This window comes from Sinocyclocheilus grahami, unplaced genomic scaffold (genome assembly GCF_001515645.1).
Source record: "Sinocyclocheilus grahami isolate Dianchi unplaced genomic scaffold, SAMN03320097.WGS_v1.1 scaffold28.1, whole genome shotgun sequence".
NCBI lineage: Eukaryota > Metazoa > Chordata > Actinopteri > Cypriniformes > Cyprinidae > Sinocyclocheilus > Sinocyclocheilus grahami.
The window spans coordinates 2,715,999-2,734,866 of record NW_015505207.1 but is presented as its reverse complement, the minus strand read 5'-3'; the positions used below and the strand labels follow the sequence as shown (position 1 = coordinate 2,734,866).

At 38.8% G+C, this 18,868-nt stretch overlaps 2 protein-coding genes across 3 annotated transcripts in view; both read right to left on the bottom strand.

Moving 5' to 3' along the window:
* Positions 1-2,099, bottom strand: part of LOC107570053 (vang-like protein 1) — a 40,305-nt gene extending 38,206 nt beyond the window's left edge. Inside the window, exon 1 of the mRNA XM_016256249.1 lies at positions 1,997-2,099. The gene's annotated coding sequence lies outside the window, so the exon portion shown is untranslated. The remainder of the gene's footprint in view (positions 1-1,996) is intronic.
* A 9,551-nt stretch (positions 2,100-11,650) lies between these two features.
* On the bottom strand, positions 11,651-14,065 carry nhlh2 (nescient helix loop helix 2). Of its 2 annotated transcripts, none has more exons than XM_016256321.1 (2): positions 13,564-14,065; positions 11,651-12,613 (listed from the first exon to the last, which is right to left on the bottom strand). In XM_016256321.1, exon 2 carries the CDS (start codon positions 12,560-12,562, stop codon positions 12,194-12,196), a length of 369 nt encoding a protein of 122 aa, XP_016111807.1. In that variant the 5' UTR covers positions 12,563-12,613; positions 13,564-14,065; the 3' UTR covers positions 11,651-12,193. The 2 variants fall into 2 exon arrangements, with proteins under 2 accessions (XP_016111807.1, XP_016111813.1); XM_016256327.1 differs by having other exon boundaries at positions 11,651-12,608.
* Positions 14,066-18,868: the final 4,803 nt, after the last annotated feature.

The window sequence follows — 18,868 nt, the reverse complement described above, 5'->3', positions numbered from 1 at the left end:
TCCTTGGAATGTTTTTTTTAAACAATGATATGGGGTTGTAAAAATTTAAGCAAAAATAAAACACTGAAGTATTAAACATTAAACATAAGAAATGATCCCATTTTCAAGACATGCATGGTGTGTTGAATGTGTGTGTAGCAATAGAAAGACCGTTTATAAATACATTACAGGTACCAAAATAACAATGTGGGAGCCTTGTTCCTTCACGGTGTTCTTGAGATAAAGTTTAGTGTTATTTTAGCGCAAGAGAGAGTAAAACTTTTAGATAGGCCAATGCATAATTCATGTGCCGTCAGATATAAAATGCAAGAGTTGTACTGACAGATTAAAAGCCAGCGTTTGCAAGTCGGTTGTTTTCTGATGTGCAGAAGACATAAAATGTCTGCTTTACAAGAAAGACTGTCTCATTATTTATTTCTAGGGAGGAGAAACACACGCTTCCAATGTTTATCAGTCAAAACCACACAGCATACAACACATAGCTGAGGTGCACATGCTCTGGTAAAATACCTGTTTGCTAATGTGTTACTAACACAATTTTAAGTTTTTTTTTTTTTTTTCACAATTCAGTCTTCCCTGAAAAGCATGGCATCTTACAGAGAATCCAACAGCATAATATGGCATACATTAGCTGGCAGTAGTTTCCTATGGACCAAGAAGCACAAGAAAGTCCATGTGAACAGTGATGGACACAATCTCATTCATGTTGTACAAGCCAACAGAAGGATCATATTATTGTAAAATGTGGTCCTTAACAATTCACAGCAAGTTAGGGCACAGGTATGTTAAGAAACGGTAAGTGTATGTCCAATAAAATTAATTCACCCCAGCCGGCGATTTCGACGAAGGAGTGTCCGGAAGAACATGTGACGACTCCAGGCTGGACTCCGCTTCCTCCACGGTGAAAGCCGATCCGGCGATCCACAGCGCAAAGTTGTAGTATTTCCTCAGCGACCAGCACGGATCAGCTCCAGGCATGACGAAGCAGATATCGTCCTCTTTTGGAAGACCAAACAAAGTAGTTTCGCTTTTACAACGAAGCACACAGTGTCTTTACGACATTGCGGCGGAAACAACAATACTACAGCGAGAATAAAAGTTACGCCTTCTTTCTTTGCGTGAACATTTGGGCGGCGTTATGCAAATCTTCCCACATCGTGACGTAGACATGTGGGGGCGTGTTAGAATGAGCTGTTTTAGGTAGGCGTGGCTGACTCTGAACTTTTATAAAGAATATCTCTTTGGATTTGAGACTTTAGTCTTTGCAACTTTACAGATCTTCTTTATGCACCAAGAGCTTGTAACACTCCAAAGAGAAAGGAAAAATTGAAATCGCATTATATGACCCCTTTAAATGTTCTATGTCAGTGAATTCCTTTGCTCTGCTGCTTCGAGAACTGAATCATTCAAACGAACCGGCTCAATAGAATGATTCTATTGCGAATCGGACATCTAGGCATGGAGACACCACCCAAGTCAATGGAATGCCAACCATGTGCTTTAAAGATTTAAATACCTCCGATAAACACATCAGCAAACAAATAAACATGCACTCTACGTGGTGCGCGCGTGATCCACCCAGCAGCATTTCTGAAGGCGACTCGATGTCACAAGACACGAGATTAATAAGCATAAGGAGTCATCCCATTGCACATTAACAAAATGTTTTTTTTAATTATTATTAAAGGAAATATTACAGAAAATGTATCTAAACGTTGTGTTATTTGTATTACAATATTATTGCATTATAAATGACGGCTTAATCTTTGACGTCTCGTTAGGAAGCATCATGATATTCGTTTTAACCCTGTCATAAGAACTAATCAATACTCTATGAGCTACTATGACTTTAATCTGTCATTTTACAGACAGCAGCTGGGCGTGAGAACTTTAACAACATGCATCCCAGGGTCTTTCAATGCAAAAGGTGTTCACTTGTTTTTAGATAAATGCAGTGAGCACAAAAGAATAGACAATAGGTACAGAAGAAACTTACCCAGCGGCTACGCCAACACCCCCGATAAAATGATCTGATGATCAATACTGTAACCAGATTTACCGACTATCAGGCATTGCGACCAATCTGACGGCAGTAACGGTAGTATCCTTTACAGGCGGAGCACACAGGAGATGCACTTTGACAGAGGAGGTGCGGGACCGACTGAGGCTCATTACAATGAGCTGCGCTAGGGGGAGTTGTCGCCTCCAATTAGACGTGTGTGTGTGTGTGTGTGTGTGTGTGTGTGTGTGTGTGTGTGTGTGTGTGTGTGTGAGTGAGTGAATGTGAATGTTGTAAATCTGTACGTGTTATTAACACTTTGGCAATATAAAAAAACCTTTCACCATGCAAATAAAGCTATTCGAATCTGAATCACTAGTTGCTAACTAATTTATGCATTAGAGGGGATTTTTCCTGATTTCAGTATAGGCTATTTTTCGATCCCCAAGAGCAACCCATGATAGGCTACATATGCTGTTTAGGTGGAGACAAGTTACTGTCTTTAAGTGTGAGGAATTGAATCATTCATTCAAGTCCTTCATTCAAACACACATCCTAATTCAGAAACACATCAAGTGACCTTAGTTTTGAGTGAGTCGGTGGATCATGCACTGAACCGATTAGTTCAAAAACAGTGATTCATTTAGGAACTATAGCTACTTATGTGTTGCTCTGAGACATGTGGTTGAATTTGATTATTCTGCTTGGCTTCATTTGGATCTACTTTGTCTGCGCGACTAAATTAACGAAGTAACTGTACGTTCACACACAGTTCGGTTATTTACGGTCGTGACAACCGCATTCTGTAACCGAACTCACAGCCGTAAATTTTCAGGACTCACAACCGCATTCTTGGGACACACGCGCTGTGTGAACGGAACCGGACTGGACAACTAGTTGTCTGTCACGTCATACAGTGCGAGAGAGAGCCCAGTTTTATGGACGTCGCCATCTTTGATATTACTTTGGTCACTGTTGTTATGGTTACTGATAAGGAATATGGGCTTGACTCCCGTTGCACGTTCATACCAAGCGGCAACCTTTCGCTCTCTCTCATGAAACCAACACGGAAGTGACTAAAACTGCAATTCATCGACTGGCCGCTAGAGGCTGGCTCCAAAAGGGAGTCAGTCCCATAGACTCCCCATGTTAAAATGCTCAACTTTATAGCAGAAATTTTTTTTTACAGCCTGGTACAAAAAGTGGTTTTGGTTCATATAGCTAATTTTGCCCTTCATGACAACTGTGAGGGGGGTGAATTTTTTTATAACTCATCCGTTTAAATTATATTAAGCCTTAAAGTTCTGCATAATTAAGGGCGTGGCCACTTGAGTGACAGGTGGATTGCCGCTGCTGTCACCGCCGTCGAGCTAGGTGGGCGTGGTTTCAGCAACCAGCTCCCCGCCTCTTTGCCCATCTTCGATTATCCAGGAGTGATGCGCTGTGACGCACTGCCAAGATTGTGACGCGTTCTTTAAAAACGCTCTTCAGAAACCTACGGGTGACATCACAGACACTACGTCCATGTTTTTATACAGTCTATGGTTCATACAGACAGTATTCTAAACACAACTAAGCTGCTGTGTGAACGGGACATTTCGAGACTTACACCTGTAAAGAAAATGCAGTTGTCAATCCCAAAAACTGACAGTGGGAACGTAGCCTTTAAACGCTGCTTTATCAGACATTACATGCAAGATGAAAGGAAAATGACATTCAATTTTCTGAAGACAGTCGGTTTCCTTCATAAATACAGTGATTTAAAAACACCCACACTCAATGTATGTCAAACACGGGTGTGCCTCACATGTCCTGAAAAGTGAAGTTGCGGGCTCTTTGATCGTCCCCTGGTGGCTGGCTGCAGTACAGGTCATAAACCCCGCCCTCCATGTAAACGAATGGGACTTGAGTCAAAATAAAAAAAAGTGTATTACACTTCCAATACAATTTTCCGAAAGATGGTTTAAATAATTTAGGGTAGTTGTTATCACGCTGATATATGTTAAATTGTTCGTTTTTTGTGATAAGTTTGATTTTAGCTAGTAATTTGATGCTATAAAAACGGGGCGTGTCATTATGGTTGATTGGGTCTGCGGGAGTTTGGGCAGGAGTTTGATACCGCGGCTCCACCTCACGACACTACTGCGCAGACTCTGGCTCCAAATGACGTCATTTACTCAAGATGTCAGCGGCCATACTGAGATGCTTTGGCTTCACTTTTCTATAGTGGAAGGAAGTGGAGACACATCGGCCATCTTTTTTACAGTCTATGGTCAAACACTGTAGTCTCATAACTGAAGTATAAATTCTGCAGATTACATCAATGTCCAGTATTGTACTGTCAGCAGTTTATTATTAAAAAAAATTCATAATTGTAACATACATATTTACATACAGCCCCACCCCCCAACCATTCGAATTTCTGTAGGTGGGAATTATTTGAATGATATTCTAATGGACCGCTTTGTGACATCACAAAACCCGGAAAACAATGCTGTAGTCCAAACGAGCTGTTCGTTGTAGTTCTTGAAAAGGGGTCTTGAAATTTTTTTTAAAGGGGTCATATGATGCGATTTCAATTTTTCCTTTCTCTTTGGAGTGTTACAAGCTCTTGGTGCATAAAGAAGATCTGTAAAGTTGCAAAGACTAAAGTCTCAAATCCAAAGAGATATTCTTCATTAAAGTTAAGAGTCAACCACACCTACCTAAAATGGCTCGTTCTAACACACCCCCACATGTCTACGTCACGATGTGGGAAGATTTGCATAATGCCACCCAAATGTTCATGCTGTAGTATTGTTGCTGCCGCCATGTCGTGAAGGCGCTGTGTGTTTCATTGTGAAAGCGAAACTACTTTGTTTAGCCTTCCAAAAGAGGACGATATCCGCTTCTTCCCTAGAGCTGATCCGTGCTGGTCTCTAAGGAAATATATCAACTTCGCACTGTGGATCGCCAGATCGGCTTTCACCATGGATGATGCGCTGTGACGCACTGCCAAGATTGTGACGCGTTCTTTAAAAACGCTCTTCAGAAACCTACGGGTGACATCACAGACACTACGTCCATGTTTTTATACAGTCTATGGTTCATACAGACAGTATTCTAAACACAACTAAGCTGCTGTGTGAACGGGACATTTCGAGACTTACACCTGTAAAGAAAATGCAGTTGTCAATCCCAAAAACTGACAGTGTGAACGTAGCCTTTAAACGCTGCTTTATCAGACATTACATGCAAGATGAAAGGAAAATGACATTCAATTTTCTGAAGACAGTCGGTTTCCTTCATAAATACAGTGATTTAAAAACACCCACACTCAATGTATGTCAAACACGGGTGTGCCTCACATGTCCTGAAAAGTGAAGTTGCGGGCTCTTTGATCGTCCCCTGGTGGCTGGCTGCAGTACAGGTCATAAACCCCGCCCTCCATGTAAACGAATGGGACTTGAGTCAAAATAAAAAAAAGTGTATTACACTTCCAATACAATTTTCCGAAAGATGGTTTAAATAATTTAGGGTAGTTGTTATCACGCTGATATATGTTAAATTGTTCGTTTTTTGTGATAAGTTTGATTTTAGCTAGTAATTTGATGCTATAAAAACGGGGCGTGTCATTATGGTTGATTGGGTCTGCGGGAGTTTGGGCAGGAGTTTGATACCGCGGCTCCACCTCACGACACTACTGCGCAGACTCTGGCTCCAAATGACGTCATTTACTCAAGATGTCAGCGGCCATACTGAGATGCTTTGGCTTCACTTTTCTATAGTGGAAGGAAGTGGAGACACATCGGCCATCTTTTTTACAGTCTATGGTCAAACACTGTAGTCTCATAACTGAAGTATAAATTCTGCAGATTACATCAATGTCCAGTATTGTACTGTCAGCAGTTTATTATTAAAAAAAATTCATAATTGTAACATACATATTTACATACAGCCCCACCCCCCAACCATTCGAATTTCTGTAGGTGGGAATTATTTGAATGATATTCTAATGGACCGCTTTGTGACATCACAAAACCCGGAAAACAATGCTGTAGTCCAAACGAGCTGTTCGTTGTAGTTCTTGAAAAGGGGTCTTGAAATTTTTTTTAAAGGGGTCATATGATGCGATTTCAATTTTTCCTTTCTCTTTGGAGTGTTACAAGCTCTTGGTGCATAAAGAAGATCTGTAAAGTTGCAAAGACTAAAGTCTCAAATCCAAAGAGATATTCTTCATTAAAGTTAAGAGTCAACCACACCTACCTAAAATGGCTCGTTCTAACACACCCCCACATGTCTACGTCACGATGTGGGAAGATTTGCATAATGCCACCCAAATGTTCATGCTGTAGTATTGTTGCTGCCGCCATGTCGTGAAGGCGCTGTGTGTTTCATTGTGAAAGCGAAACTACTTTGTTTAGCCTTCCAAAAGAGGACGATATCCGCTTCTTCCCTAGAGCTGATCCGTGCTGGTCTCTAAGGAAATATATCAACTTCGCACTGTGGATCGCCAGATCGGCTTTCACCATGGACAAAACAGAGTCCAGCCCGGGGTCGTCACATGTGGTTGCCGCAAGCCCACCGGCCGCTCCTTCGTCGAATCCGCTGGCCGCCGCTCACTCAAGCTGGCCGCCGCTGACTCAAGGCCACAGTGTATGACTCTGTGTTTCGTTGTGAAAGCGAAACTACTTTGTTTGGCCTTCCAAAAGAGGACAAGACTAGAAATCAGTGGTTAAGTTGCATTTACAACACTATTCCAGAACAGTTCAACCCAAATATTCAGATGTGTCCAGCACATTTTATGAAGGACTGTTCCTGATCCTGGTAGACTACAATGTTCTGTTCTGACTCACAGACTGTAAGTACGGTTTTTTATATATATAAAGAATTTGCCACTGATGACGCGAGTTTTGAGCAGTGTAGAGTAGTGCTTGTTGTTTGTCATTTCTCCGATCACAAATGCAGACATTTGACACATATGTATTTGCATAATTTGCATAATTATGTCCCCACTGGATGCAACAAATGCCTCGGTTTATAATGGGTTTTAATGTTTTTGTCTCGTCGCTCCGGCCTGACAGGGCATCACAGTATGGTAGGGGCCTATCATTTCCATCACACGCTTGAGGTATTCGGCCAATCACAACGCACTGGATAGCTGTCCAATCACAGCACACCTCGCTTTTCAGACCGATGAGCTTTGTAAAAATTGACGCGTTTCAGAAAGACGAGGCATAGAGGAGAAACAATAATATACAGTATGTGGAAAATAATGTGTTTTTTAACCTTAAACCACATAAACACATTTCATTACACAAAATACACAAAATAATGTTCTTTTTAGCAACATCATATGACCCCTTTAAAAATGAAATATTTCCCTTTGGAGTGGACTTTGAGATTTGTAACTTTGAAAAAGCATAATAGGACCCCTTTAAAACTAAAAGCAATGGCAATGTCACAATTGTTGGTTTGCGGCCTATATTCAAATCAACACACAGCAATAGCACACGATCGGTTATGTATTAATCAGGTCAAATCTTATGTCCACATCTTTTGTCTGTCTCTCTTACTCTCTGTTTTCTTTACATCTCCCTGTCTGCAGTTTTTACTGGCTTCCTGATTGCATCCAGCTATCATACTCCATAAAACTGATGAAGCGAGAGAGATGCAGAGAGAGCTTGCTGCCATTAAATAGCTCCATCCCCCACATATTCTCTCGACTGCTCATGCCACTTAAAGCTTTTCTTCAGTGCTCACTCACAATGGTCACCAAAATAATGTTGTTTGGACTGATGGTCCAGAATTTCAAAGAATAATCTGAAAATTATAAAATATAGGCTGTACATTAATATAAAAATATGTCTTCAAATACACATATTAACCTACTTTAGTATTATGCATTGCCTAAAGGCCTGTGTCTGTGTAATAATGTTAGCTTTGATAACTGTGTCTGCTAAATGAATATATGTGAGGACTGACAGGTTGACTTTTAATACTGAGAACCTTTAGAGTGATATATAAACAATTCATTCTCTCTTTTTAGCAGTTTTCACAATTGTATTTTGATTGATACACCTTAATGTCGAGCTTTCTAGTTCCCGGTCAGAAAGATACAGCCTTTTAAATCAGTCCTTGCAATATTTTGTGTTGTTCATGTAAAACGTCTTAGAAAATGCATCTGTTTGACATTCTTTTTTACACTCTCAGAAAAAAGGTACAAAAGCTGTCACTGGGACAGTACCTTTTCAAAAGGGACACTTTTGCTTATTTAATTAATGACCCAGATGTAGTGTACTATCTTAATTACTTCTTTATACGTTTTGCTATTCTTAACTTTGTACTCTACATTGAAGAGAAAGTGTACTCTTTACAAGAAGAAGATAGAAAGAAGATATAATAGAAGAAGAAAACCTAGCTTGTTACTTCTCATTATTGACCAATAGGGGGCAGCAAAGTTTTTTATACATTATTTCACTGTTGGAAGCTAGACTTGGACTTCTATAAGCAATTTGAAACAAAAGCACTGTAGTTGTTTGATGACAAATAGAGTTCATATTTCTCTGTGAGTTTCACCCACGTCTACCCCGATGTGTGTTTAATAATTATTATTTTAATAATATATTTTTTAATAAATCATATTCTGATTAACGAGCTTAATATTATTATTATTATTATTATTATTATTATTATTATGTTATGTATCTTTATTTTTCTATCGTTATTATTTTACAGACCTATCAGAGATCAATGAAATGACACTGGGTCTGTCCACCAAGTGGCACTATTGAGCACCTCACATAAAGTTTATGCTTCGAATAGGTGGCATTTGTAAGTGTTTTTTTTTTAATCCTGTGGATTGAACCACTAACTACATTACTGCACATTTTGTATATCGCTAGTAGCCTATTATCTGATCCATTCAGTTCTCTGCTAATGAGCTGATGATCTGAATCAGGTGTGTTAGACAATCAAAATGCAGTGCTGTAGGTGCCCAGGAACACGACTGAATAGAATGATATTTGTCTATGATTGCTTGTACTTGCCTAAAGTTATTTGGACACGTATGAATATAAAAAGAGAGTCAGGGGACATGGCATAGGCCTATTAGCCTATTGATTTGTTTAGTGTGCACCCAACACTAAAAGTGTGATTTTTAAATTATTTGATTGTTGCCATTATTATTTCTATAAATACTTCTGTTCTAAGTGACACCCAAAATTTCTGCTGGATGTCAATGATAATGTTATTTAATGCATTTTATAAAAAATATATTGTGTCAGTTGTGAAAAAAATACAACTGTGTGAATCCACTCGGTGAATACTAAAATAAAATAATAACAAAGCACTTTATATTGTGTTCTTAAATGCAATAGCGTTCGTACATTTACCAAATAGCCTACCTTTTATCATCACAGTTGGCCTATAGCGCAACCGCAACTTTATTGTGTTTGAAAATGTATTTATTTTTTCTTCTAAAGCTCTTACAAAACCCTGCAGCCTAGTCTGTGTGTTTGATCCTGTGCAAATATCTGAAGGAAGTTTACAAATCTGTAATCTTCAATGCATGCATCAACAAATTCATGCGCTGACTCTGTCAGTGTGTCATTGTATGATGCAAATCTGATCATTGTATGTCTGACGCGTGCACAGATGGTCCGGGAGTGCGCGCGCAGCCGGGTCTCATTGTTCTGAGTGTGACACTTTCTATGCGCGAGTTAACGAGAACAGACTGACTCTCGTTTTCCCCTCTAAGCAGTTTTTTTCTAGTCTTTTCTTTATAAACACCCTTAATGTCGTCTGTCTCTCATCCGTCCGTTTCCATCTGGCCACAAATAATTTAACCAAATTGACAGATTGACCCGGGACATAGATAGATAGATAGATAGATAGATAGATAGATAGATAGATAGATAGATAGATAGATAGATAGATAGATAGATTTTTACGACTCTGAGTAACTACAGATGGAGAAAATATTGTATATCTTAATACGTGTTTGATAAAATAGGATTTTATCAAACAGGATTTTATTTTTTGATCAGGATTTTTTCTCTTTTTGTTTTATTATCTAAGACACTTGTAGAGACGACAGATTGGCTCTTTGCATGAAGGGTCGCCGTCTAATCTGGCTACCTGAGTTTAAGGCTAATGTATTCGACCCTTCTCCGTGACATACACCCAGACATATGGCATTACAGAGGGGCTGAGGGTCATTCATTGCATAACCCACTAACGAGGCTTGATCACGTCCAGCATAGAACACACAAACTGATCAGCCCGTTTGCCTGGGTGAGGAACATAATGTAACTTCTGGGATGTGTTATGTTAGACCTACACGTTAAATGTATCATTCTGAAACTTGACATATTTGTTATCATCTAAACAAATTTCCACAAACTAACAATTTCCTTACTGATTGAGTGAAACAATCAAAGTTGAGATCGACAATAACCCTTAAAGTTGCAACATCATCAGCTGAGTAAAAATCTTTTATGTGACATATAACCAGGACTTGGACACGTACACACGTGCACATGCTCTCTTGCTCTTTCCCACGGGACGCAGCAGACGGGTCGTAATTTGGTTGCCTTAGCCCGTCTGGACAAGCACCTGTCTCCTCTCTGGGGAGAAAGTCGCCTTTGGGCCGTGAGCAGAGCGGACTGTGCATGTGTTGTGTGACAGCATGAAAAGGTCTTTTTTTCATGGCTTTTTAATAGGTAAATATTGTTTTACGACAGTGAATTTCATAATGTGAGCCTATAGTTCATTAGTTCATTTCAGTTGTCTGAAATGACGTGCGTGAAATATAAACAGAGAACATCGTATTGGCACAATATCTTTAATTTCATTTTGTTTTATACAAAAACTACAACAGACGAATCAGCGCTGAATTAATATTTTTACTATTTATTCTAAAATAGTTATGAAAAACTGCGATACAAACCAGTGTACTGGCTATTCCACTACAAAATGACGGACAAAACCCTGAATTAACAGGGTGATCTTTGGATATGAGGCAGATGTGAGATAATTTGTTCACTATAAAATTGCCAAAAGGTTCACAAGAATCACGTAAACAAATCATCTCTCTAAATTGTTTCTAAAAGAAAAATAAACTACTTTGAGATCATTTTTGGTCGCAGCAGAGAGAGCGTCAATGGGTAGCTTGTAGACTTGCAGGCAGGCAACACGCTTTTTATGTCTATGGCCAAATTATTTATCTGACATTGATTATGATGTATTTAAATTAGTGTAATTGTACTTTTAAACCACCCCAAGTCATCAGGTACCCAAAGCGCTATCTATGAGCACTTTGTAAACAAACAAACAAACAAAAATACAGCAATAGATCCTATCCGATGGGAAGTGCTTCTCGTTATCATAGGACAGGACATCAACAGCAACACCATTATATTAATAACTGTAGTGCACACACAGCGAAGGCCCTCCTACTCCTAAGAAAACTGCCAATGAAAAGTGCAAGTGAAAAGCAACAGTAAACCCAAACTCTGCGACATCAGTCTAAAATAGGAATAATAATAATAATAATAAAACATTAAATATTTACATATTTACATAAACACTTTAGATATGCTATTTTAAGGACACTCACATAACTTAATTTAAATAAATAAACAAGAAAATATAAATTAACAGCTAACAAGGTTACGATTTGTTCCAGCACATAGAAGTAGCCTTTACATTTCTCCACACGGTTGGTAGCCTGTAAAATCAGCTTGATTTATAACAAGGTTGCGAAAGATAAATACTTGTTTCGTTATGTGATGTAGCCTATTAAGATCCAACCCAAGTCAAATCTCTCCACAACAAATTACTAGTGCTCATGATGTGGGATGTTGAACAGGATAGCTAATCTTTGAAAAGCTATCCAAAACTACAGGTAGCTATCAAAAACAACAAGCTTCACTTAATGCGATACGTAAAAAATGTCGGTAGCTAATGTTTTATAGTAACTAAAAGACTTCCATCCCTTTGTACCGATTTCCTTTTTCGTAATTAGTGGGGACAGCCAACAAAACATAGCCTATTTTTGAAAGTAATTATAAAGTGTTACCCATTTTTTGGGGTTACCTCTCTTTTTTAATAGGCTATTTGTGTGAAAGCTGGAATATGCCACTTCTCAATGTCTATAAAAGTATTCTTTATGCACACTTGTAGGTTTTTTTTAAGGTACTGGTAAATGTTCGTTTAAACGTCCAAAACGTGGTTAAGATAAGACATGTAACAGATAGCTAGGCGAAGTATTTCGATCTTGGACAGCTTTTTGTCGGGTGGAAGTGTTGGTAGCAGCTTTCTCAGCTCAGCGAACGCTACGTTGAACGCTTCCACTCTGATGCGCTCGCGCGTGGCATGCGCAGAACGGTATTTGGCAGTCGCGCGCCTCCTCCGTCTCTTTTCCTCTCTGGTGAGCGAGGCTGGCACGAGCGCGCGAGTCTTGCCATCCTCGGCCTCTAAGGGCTCGTGGGCCACACACTGCACCTTCATGACGTTCAGACATTCCGTGTCCGGTTGTGTCCAGGTGAGGTCAGGATCCGTCTGATCGGGACTCAGCATCATTTTCAGATCCGTTTGATCAAGGCTTCAGTGGTGCACTGATTGTTAACTGCCCTGGTGAATTAGACACAAATGATTTGTTTTTATGAATATAAATATTAATCTGTAGGCCTACATATTATAATACATTCAGTGCAGTAACTGAAATAAACAACAAAGAATAATTAACTAACAAATCCAACGGTTATATCTCATGAAATGGATAGAACGTCTAGAATAAACGATTGCATTTTACCTCTGTTTTAAAAGTAACACTCTAGGCTATTGGTTTCTGTTACTTTAAAAACGGTTCAGTAGCTACTAAATGTTGGTGAATGGTTGTCAGTGTGCATTTTGCAATTTAGCTCACTCAGCACACATTACCATCAGTAGATGATTATAAATATTCACCGGTTCCATGCAAAAGTTAATGGAAATCAATTATTGTCACAAAACCAAAGTCATAGCTGACCATCTGTCGCAAATGCAAAGCCCATAGCTCCAGATGACACAAGGGTGCGTAAATCTCAAATCATGGATTCAATCACAAGGAACATTTAAAAGAAAACAAATGTATAAGATGGTTGATGTGTTTAATGTGTATTTTGTTGTTATTTTTGTATATTATACTGTTCAGGATACTTTTATTTGAGCGATGCAACTGAACATTGTAACATTTCTGCCTATTACAACTGAAAATGTATGTTTAATTTCTGTTTTAAATAAAGAAAAAAGTAAAAAAAATCAAAGCGGTGCCAAGGTGACTACCTGCAGTGATTAGTTCTTTGCACTTGTTTAACCATTTTAATTTTAGAAGATTGAATTGTAATCCTAAAAACAACGTGGAAATTATTGTGAAAGGTTAAACGGATGAATCATAATAAGGTGACAGTTTTTAGTATCATTGTACAAAAATGTTTTGCAGAGCTGCTTTTTTTATAGATTGTTGCTATAGCTAATAATTCATTTACAACATGAAGTGAAAAGTATAATCAACATTTTATAAAAATTGATTTGAAACTCACCTCTGTTGATGATGAATTGGATGAGAATCAGTTTATTCCCTCAAATCCCTTTTACCAAGTCTGTTTTCAGTCAGTGATTCATGTTCATCTGTCCATTGTGCTTTCTGAATATTTATTTCAGCATCAGCAACAGCATATTTTAGTAATACTTTCCTCGCCACTAATTCCACGCAGTCGGCAACGAAGATTTGTGTTGATATAGGCTATCATGAAATTTCCGTAAGCAGAATTACAGAATGGATATAAATATCAGGACCGGTAACGCTCGCTCGGAGATGTGTTGCCCTCTGACCCGTGTGTGGATAACAATGGACATGCGTCCTCAGATAAGATCGATTAGATACGAAAGTGTCGTCTCAGTCTGTCCTTTCTTTTTCCCGTGGATTAGGACAACATTGCTGCAGCCATCCTTACAGCCACGCGTGCTGGTCCTCGTGCCTCTGATGATTTGAGAGATAACATTCCGCTGGCTCCCTTTAAAGTCTCCCTCTCTCGCTCTCTTGCTCTCTCGCTCCCTCTTACAAATCATTCACTTTATGCACTTATCCACGACAGTCACACCTCCGTCCCACCCCCTCTGTTCTCTCTCCTTCCACTCAGCGAGTTCTTTCTCGAACAGATTGAAAGGCGCGCCTGAGGGCTAGAGCTGGACGCAAGTGTTTGGCAGAAACACATGGGTTGTACGCCTGTGTTAATGTGATGCAATTGTTTGTAAAACTTTCAGCTTTTAATCTGGACATTTTAGCTGAATTAAGTGTTATGATATTTTAAGAAAATCCCTTTTTAGGGTGTCGTTTTGGATGACGGGAGTATCGCGACGCATAGCAGCCTGCAGTCTCCTTTATACATGAAAATAAGTTTTAATCTATAAACGATGGTTGAAAAAAAAATCATGTCCATGTTGTTTTATCAACTTGTTTACAAACGTATTTTTTGTAAGATTTTTTATTTTTTTTACTTTAGCACCAGCTGTTAACTTTGTATGCCTTACATGATAGTAAGTCTATAATTTTAACAAAATCTAAGTTGTCCAGAAGTCACAATAATAATTTAAGCATTGATGGGCCACACACATAACTTTTTTTTTTAATTGGCATCTATGGTTCCACGAGGAACCTTTAACATTCATGGACCCAAAAGGTTCTATATAGTGAAAAAAGTCTCTTCAGATTTTCACACATACAAAAAAAGCTCTTTTAACTCTTTTCTGAAAGATTCTTTTTGGGGAACCAAAAATGATTCTTCTATATGGCATCGTTGCAAAAACCCCTTTTGGAAGTTTTTTTAAGAGTGTAGTACATAAGAAAGTATTCTTTGAGAATACATCAACCCATGATCTTTCGAAGATAAATCCTTCTATTTTGCAGTAAAATGAAAATAAAAAATCCAGTTAGTAATGATTTGTTGTGAGATGTAAGATTGTGTGATTACATGGGTAGATATATGGCCTTGAAGAGGCTGATTTGGCAAAGATATTTCTCATAAAGATATTTCTCATTTCTCATAGAAAGGTATTTCTCGTAAAAGATAGGGGACAGGGGTGTTTAATATATTGCCAAACTTCTCGTAAAAGACCTGTAAAGAGTATTTCACTCTAATAGGCACATCAATAGCAAATAGATTCACATAGTCTGTGCATGTGATTCGAAAAGACATTTGTAATATGATCAGTAAAATGAATGTATAGTTCAATACCAAGTTTGATGAGAAAAAAAAATCTTTAATATAAAATGAAATCATTGGAATTCTTCAGGATCCACAAATCATCCTCAGACCGATTATGTTTTAAACCATTATTGATCATGGCTGATGAGATGTATTAGATTCCATTAAAACCTCTTATTTCTGTCCTCTGTTTGTGAACAAAGTCAGCTGGTCCGCTATTTCCTGCAACACACCCCTCCCCTCCTCACACATACACATATAAATACGCAGAGTCAAATGTGAGAAAGAGGCATATGGCTTCCAGAGTCACCCATCCCCCCTCTGCTGCCCTTTTTTGCCTGGTACATGTGTTCAGATCTGGGCATTGCTTTGGGAAGGGGGCAAAGACCTCACTGCCTGAATTAAAGTCTATGCTATGTGTGTGTGTGTGTGTGTGTGTGTGTGTGTGTGTGTGTGTGTGTGTGTTGGGGCAGCTGGCTGATGTTGCTGGAAGGATGGAAAGATGGATGGGTGGATGGAGAGATGGATGGAGGCAGGATGTCTGACCCAGGGCCAGTGGAGGGGTATGAAAATAGTAAGACCCAGAGAAAGATTAAAAAAAAACAATAGAGGGGAGGACATGGAGGCAGAGAAGTACTGGGCATAAAACGGGAAAAAGACAATGGGATGGAATATTTTGACTTGAAAGAGTCAAGTGAAGATCATATGTGTTTGGGCAATATTATGGCATGAATCTCTTTATAAAGGCTTTGGTTTTGTATAATTTGGTTTAGTCAGATTATGCCCTCACTGAAGGGAACATATGTTGTCCTGTGTGCTTAGTTTCAGGAGGGCTGGTGGAGATCATAAGTATTGATCTCTGTTGTTCATGGTGAAAGAACAATGGATTGCAGCTCATTTCACGGCTTAATTCAGTCCAAGTACACGGTCAATAAGAATACCTTCTGCCGGACCAAGCTGTGAGGCATGTTCATTTAAATCACATAAAACAAATTTCCAATGCTTTATTGTGATGTGTAGTGCAAAATATTCCCCATCCGCATCGTCTCCACATTTATCCCTTATGCATACAAAATACTTAACAAAAAAAATTAAATAGCACCAAGTAGATATAAATTGTTATTCAGCTAGATAGACTGACTAACTTACATTTTAGACTCAAAAAGGGTCTTTATAGTGGAAGAATGTTATTCAGAATTATAAAATGTTTTTTACACTAAGAAAGAAGTGTTTCTTTTGAGCACTGTTCACTGAAAGGTTCTTTGGGGAACTCAAAATGGTTCTTCTATGGGATTGCTTCACATTTGAGAACTGGAACTAACTGTTGTATAATGTGGGATTATTTCTTATTTGTTGCCATTCAGTGGAAATACTACACCTAATTAAGCAAATGTTTGCATGCCTGTTCATAGAATTGTAGTGATCTCAATAACTTGTCATGGAGGACAAATGAATTTAAATGGATGTTTAATTCAGAAAATCGTTTAATGACCTATCTCATTAAGATAAGTACATAACTTCTTTACTTTTAGGAGGCTGAATGAGTTTGAACATGGATTGCTATACCGAGGGTAGTCTAAACTCAGCTGCGTGACTGACCCAGGCACTGGATAGCACCCATTACAGCCCCAATGAGAGCCAGCTGCAGCTCATCAGCACAGGACACCTGAGCTCAGCCCTGGTTGGACGTACTGCCCTTTACACACAATAACACTGCTGCACACAGACGCACAATGTTACGTACATGCATGCATAGGCTTCTCAAGGACACCATCTAACGTGGTTTTGGGGGTTATTGTTGGCGTTAATATGACAGGAGCACAAAGAGTTACTATCCTTGTACGAGACAGAGAGAGACGAGAAAGATGAGCGATGGCATATATTTTCTTCTTTCTCACCTCTCCAGGGTGAGCTCAGATCAGAACACCTCCTCCTCCCCCATGAATTGGGATCAGGTGGGGATCAGCTGGACCTTCGAGAAGGGGGGCAGAGGGTTTATGTGTGTGTGTTTTGGTAGTGGTGCTGATGAGCAGAGGAGGGTAGGGTGCCAGGCCGGCCGGGGGCCAATGTTGCACCTGTGAGAGATCCTGGAGGCAAATCTGGGTGTAGATGCATGGATATGATTGGAAAGGTCCATCGTTGCACCTGCACAGAGACAATTGAAGAGTTTGACAAGCCCAGAAATAAAAAAATAAAGAACAACAACCAAACTTTGGCTTTCATGATACATCCAAGAAGTGTGCTGGATGTGTGGCTGCAATCCTGGGCGGAAAGAACAAATTGGTCAGTCCTTTCCCCCCAAGAACAATCTTTGAGGTGTAAATAACTGAGACAAAGAGGGAGTTAAGAGAGTACCCAACATCTTTCTCCCTTTTTGCTTTTCTCTGTCTCTCTCTTTTTCCCTCCCACTTCGTCTCCAGGGACTATACCAGCCTGGCTTGAACTGGACACCATCTGCTATAATGTGACAGAATGGAACCCCCAAATACTTTCATTTAATTCTGCTTTGTGAGTGTGTGTGTTTGCTTGTTTGTGTGCACATGAGAAGAAAGATATTATCTAAGTTTTTTTTTTAATGCAGCATTGCTTCTGTAAATATATGGACTTGTATACATACCCACATCAGCACATGTACACTAAAGGTGTGTGGGTCATATCTGCACCCAGAGTTTGTTCCCTTGGGTCCTTTGTTGAATTTAAAGACCATCTGTTTTTCTCTAACAAGCTTTCTCTTTTTCTCTTTGTTATTTTAGCAATGTTTTTGTGTGTTTTATTTATTTAAAGTGTGTGTGATTAAAATAAAGTGTTTGCTATTACAGGCCTCTAATATTATGAGAAACGTGAAAGAATCAGCACCATGGACAGTGCTGGAGAACCATATGCACAGACATTGCCATAATGAAAGGATTAGTTTCATTTATTTATTTATTTTTACAGAGGTCTGTGAATGCATATGCTGAACTTCATAGGAGCACAACAGGAAGTATCAGATTTCACTGAACTTTAAGTAGGTATGAATCCTGTTTAATATGAAAGAGTAAAGCCATGAAGCCATTCTGAAACTCAATTTCTAACCCTTATGGTGGTTTTGCAAATGCAAATTATTTTCTATTAAATGCTAATTATTCAATTGAATAATTTATTAGCTTCAAAGCTGCTAGAGGGTATGATGGGAAACTGACGAAAGCATTTTAAAAATGTGTCTGATAAAATGTGACATACTATTATATTCTAAAGTCAGAGTATGCTTCTGCTATACACAGTTGTTTGAAATTATATTCAATAAAGAGAGAAAATAGAATGAAAATGAAAGATGTTAAACTTGCTTTTTAGTTGTAGCTTTGTCATTAGCATGTTTAGAGAGAGACATTTTAATGTTCCATCAGGACCTAATCTACGAGATGAATTACTGCCGATCACTTTTTCACCCCTACATGGCAGTGTTTTGTCTTAGTTGTTGCTCTACGATCAAGATTGATCTCTTCATTGAAGCTCAACACTCCACCTACCACCAATAGGAGAACTCTCTCATTCCACCTACTATATTACAAAAAATCTTACAGACCACCAAACGTTTGACCAGTAATGTACATATTTGTACATTATCTACTTACTGATTGCATGATATTTTCATATACAA

Bases quoted from the DNA above. Each gene is read 5' to 3' on its own strand.
- nhlh2 (XM_016256321.1), bottom strand. From the start codon at position 12,562: ATGATGCTGAGTCCCGATCAGACGGATCCTGACCTCACCTGGACACAA.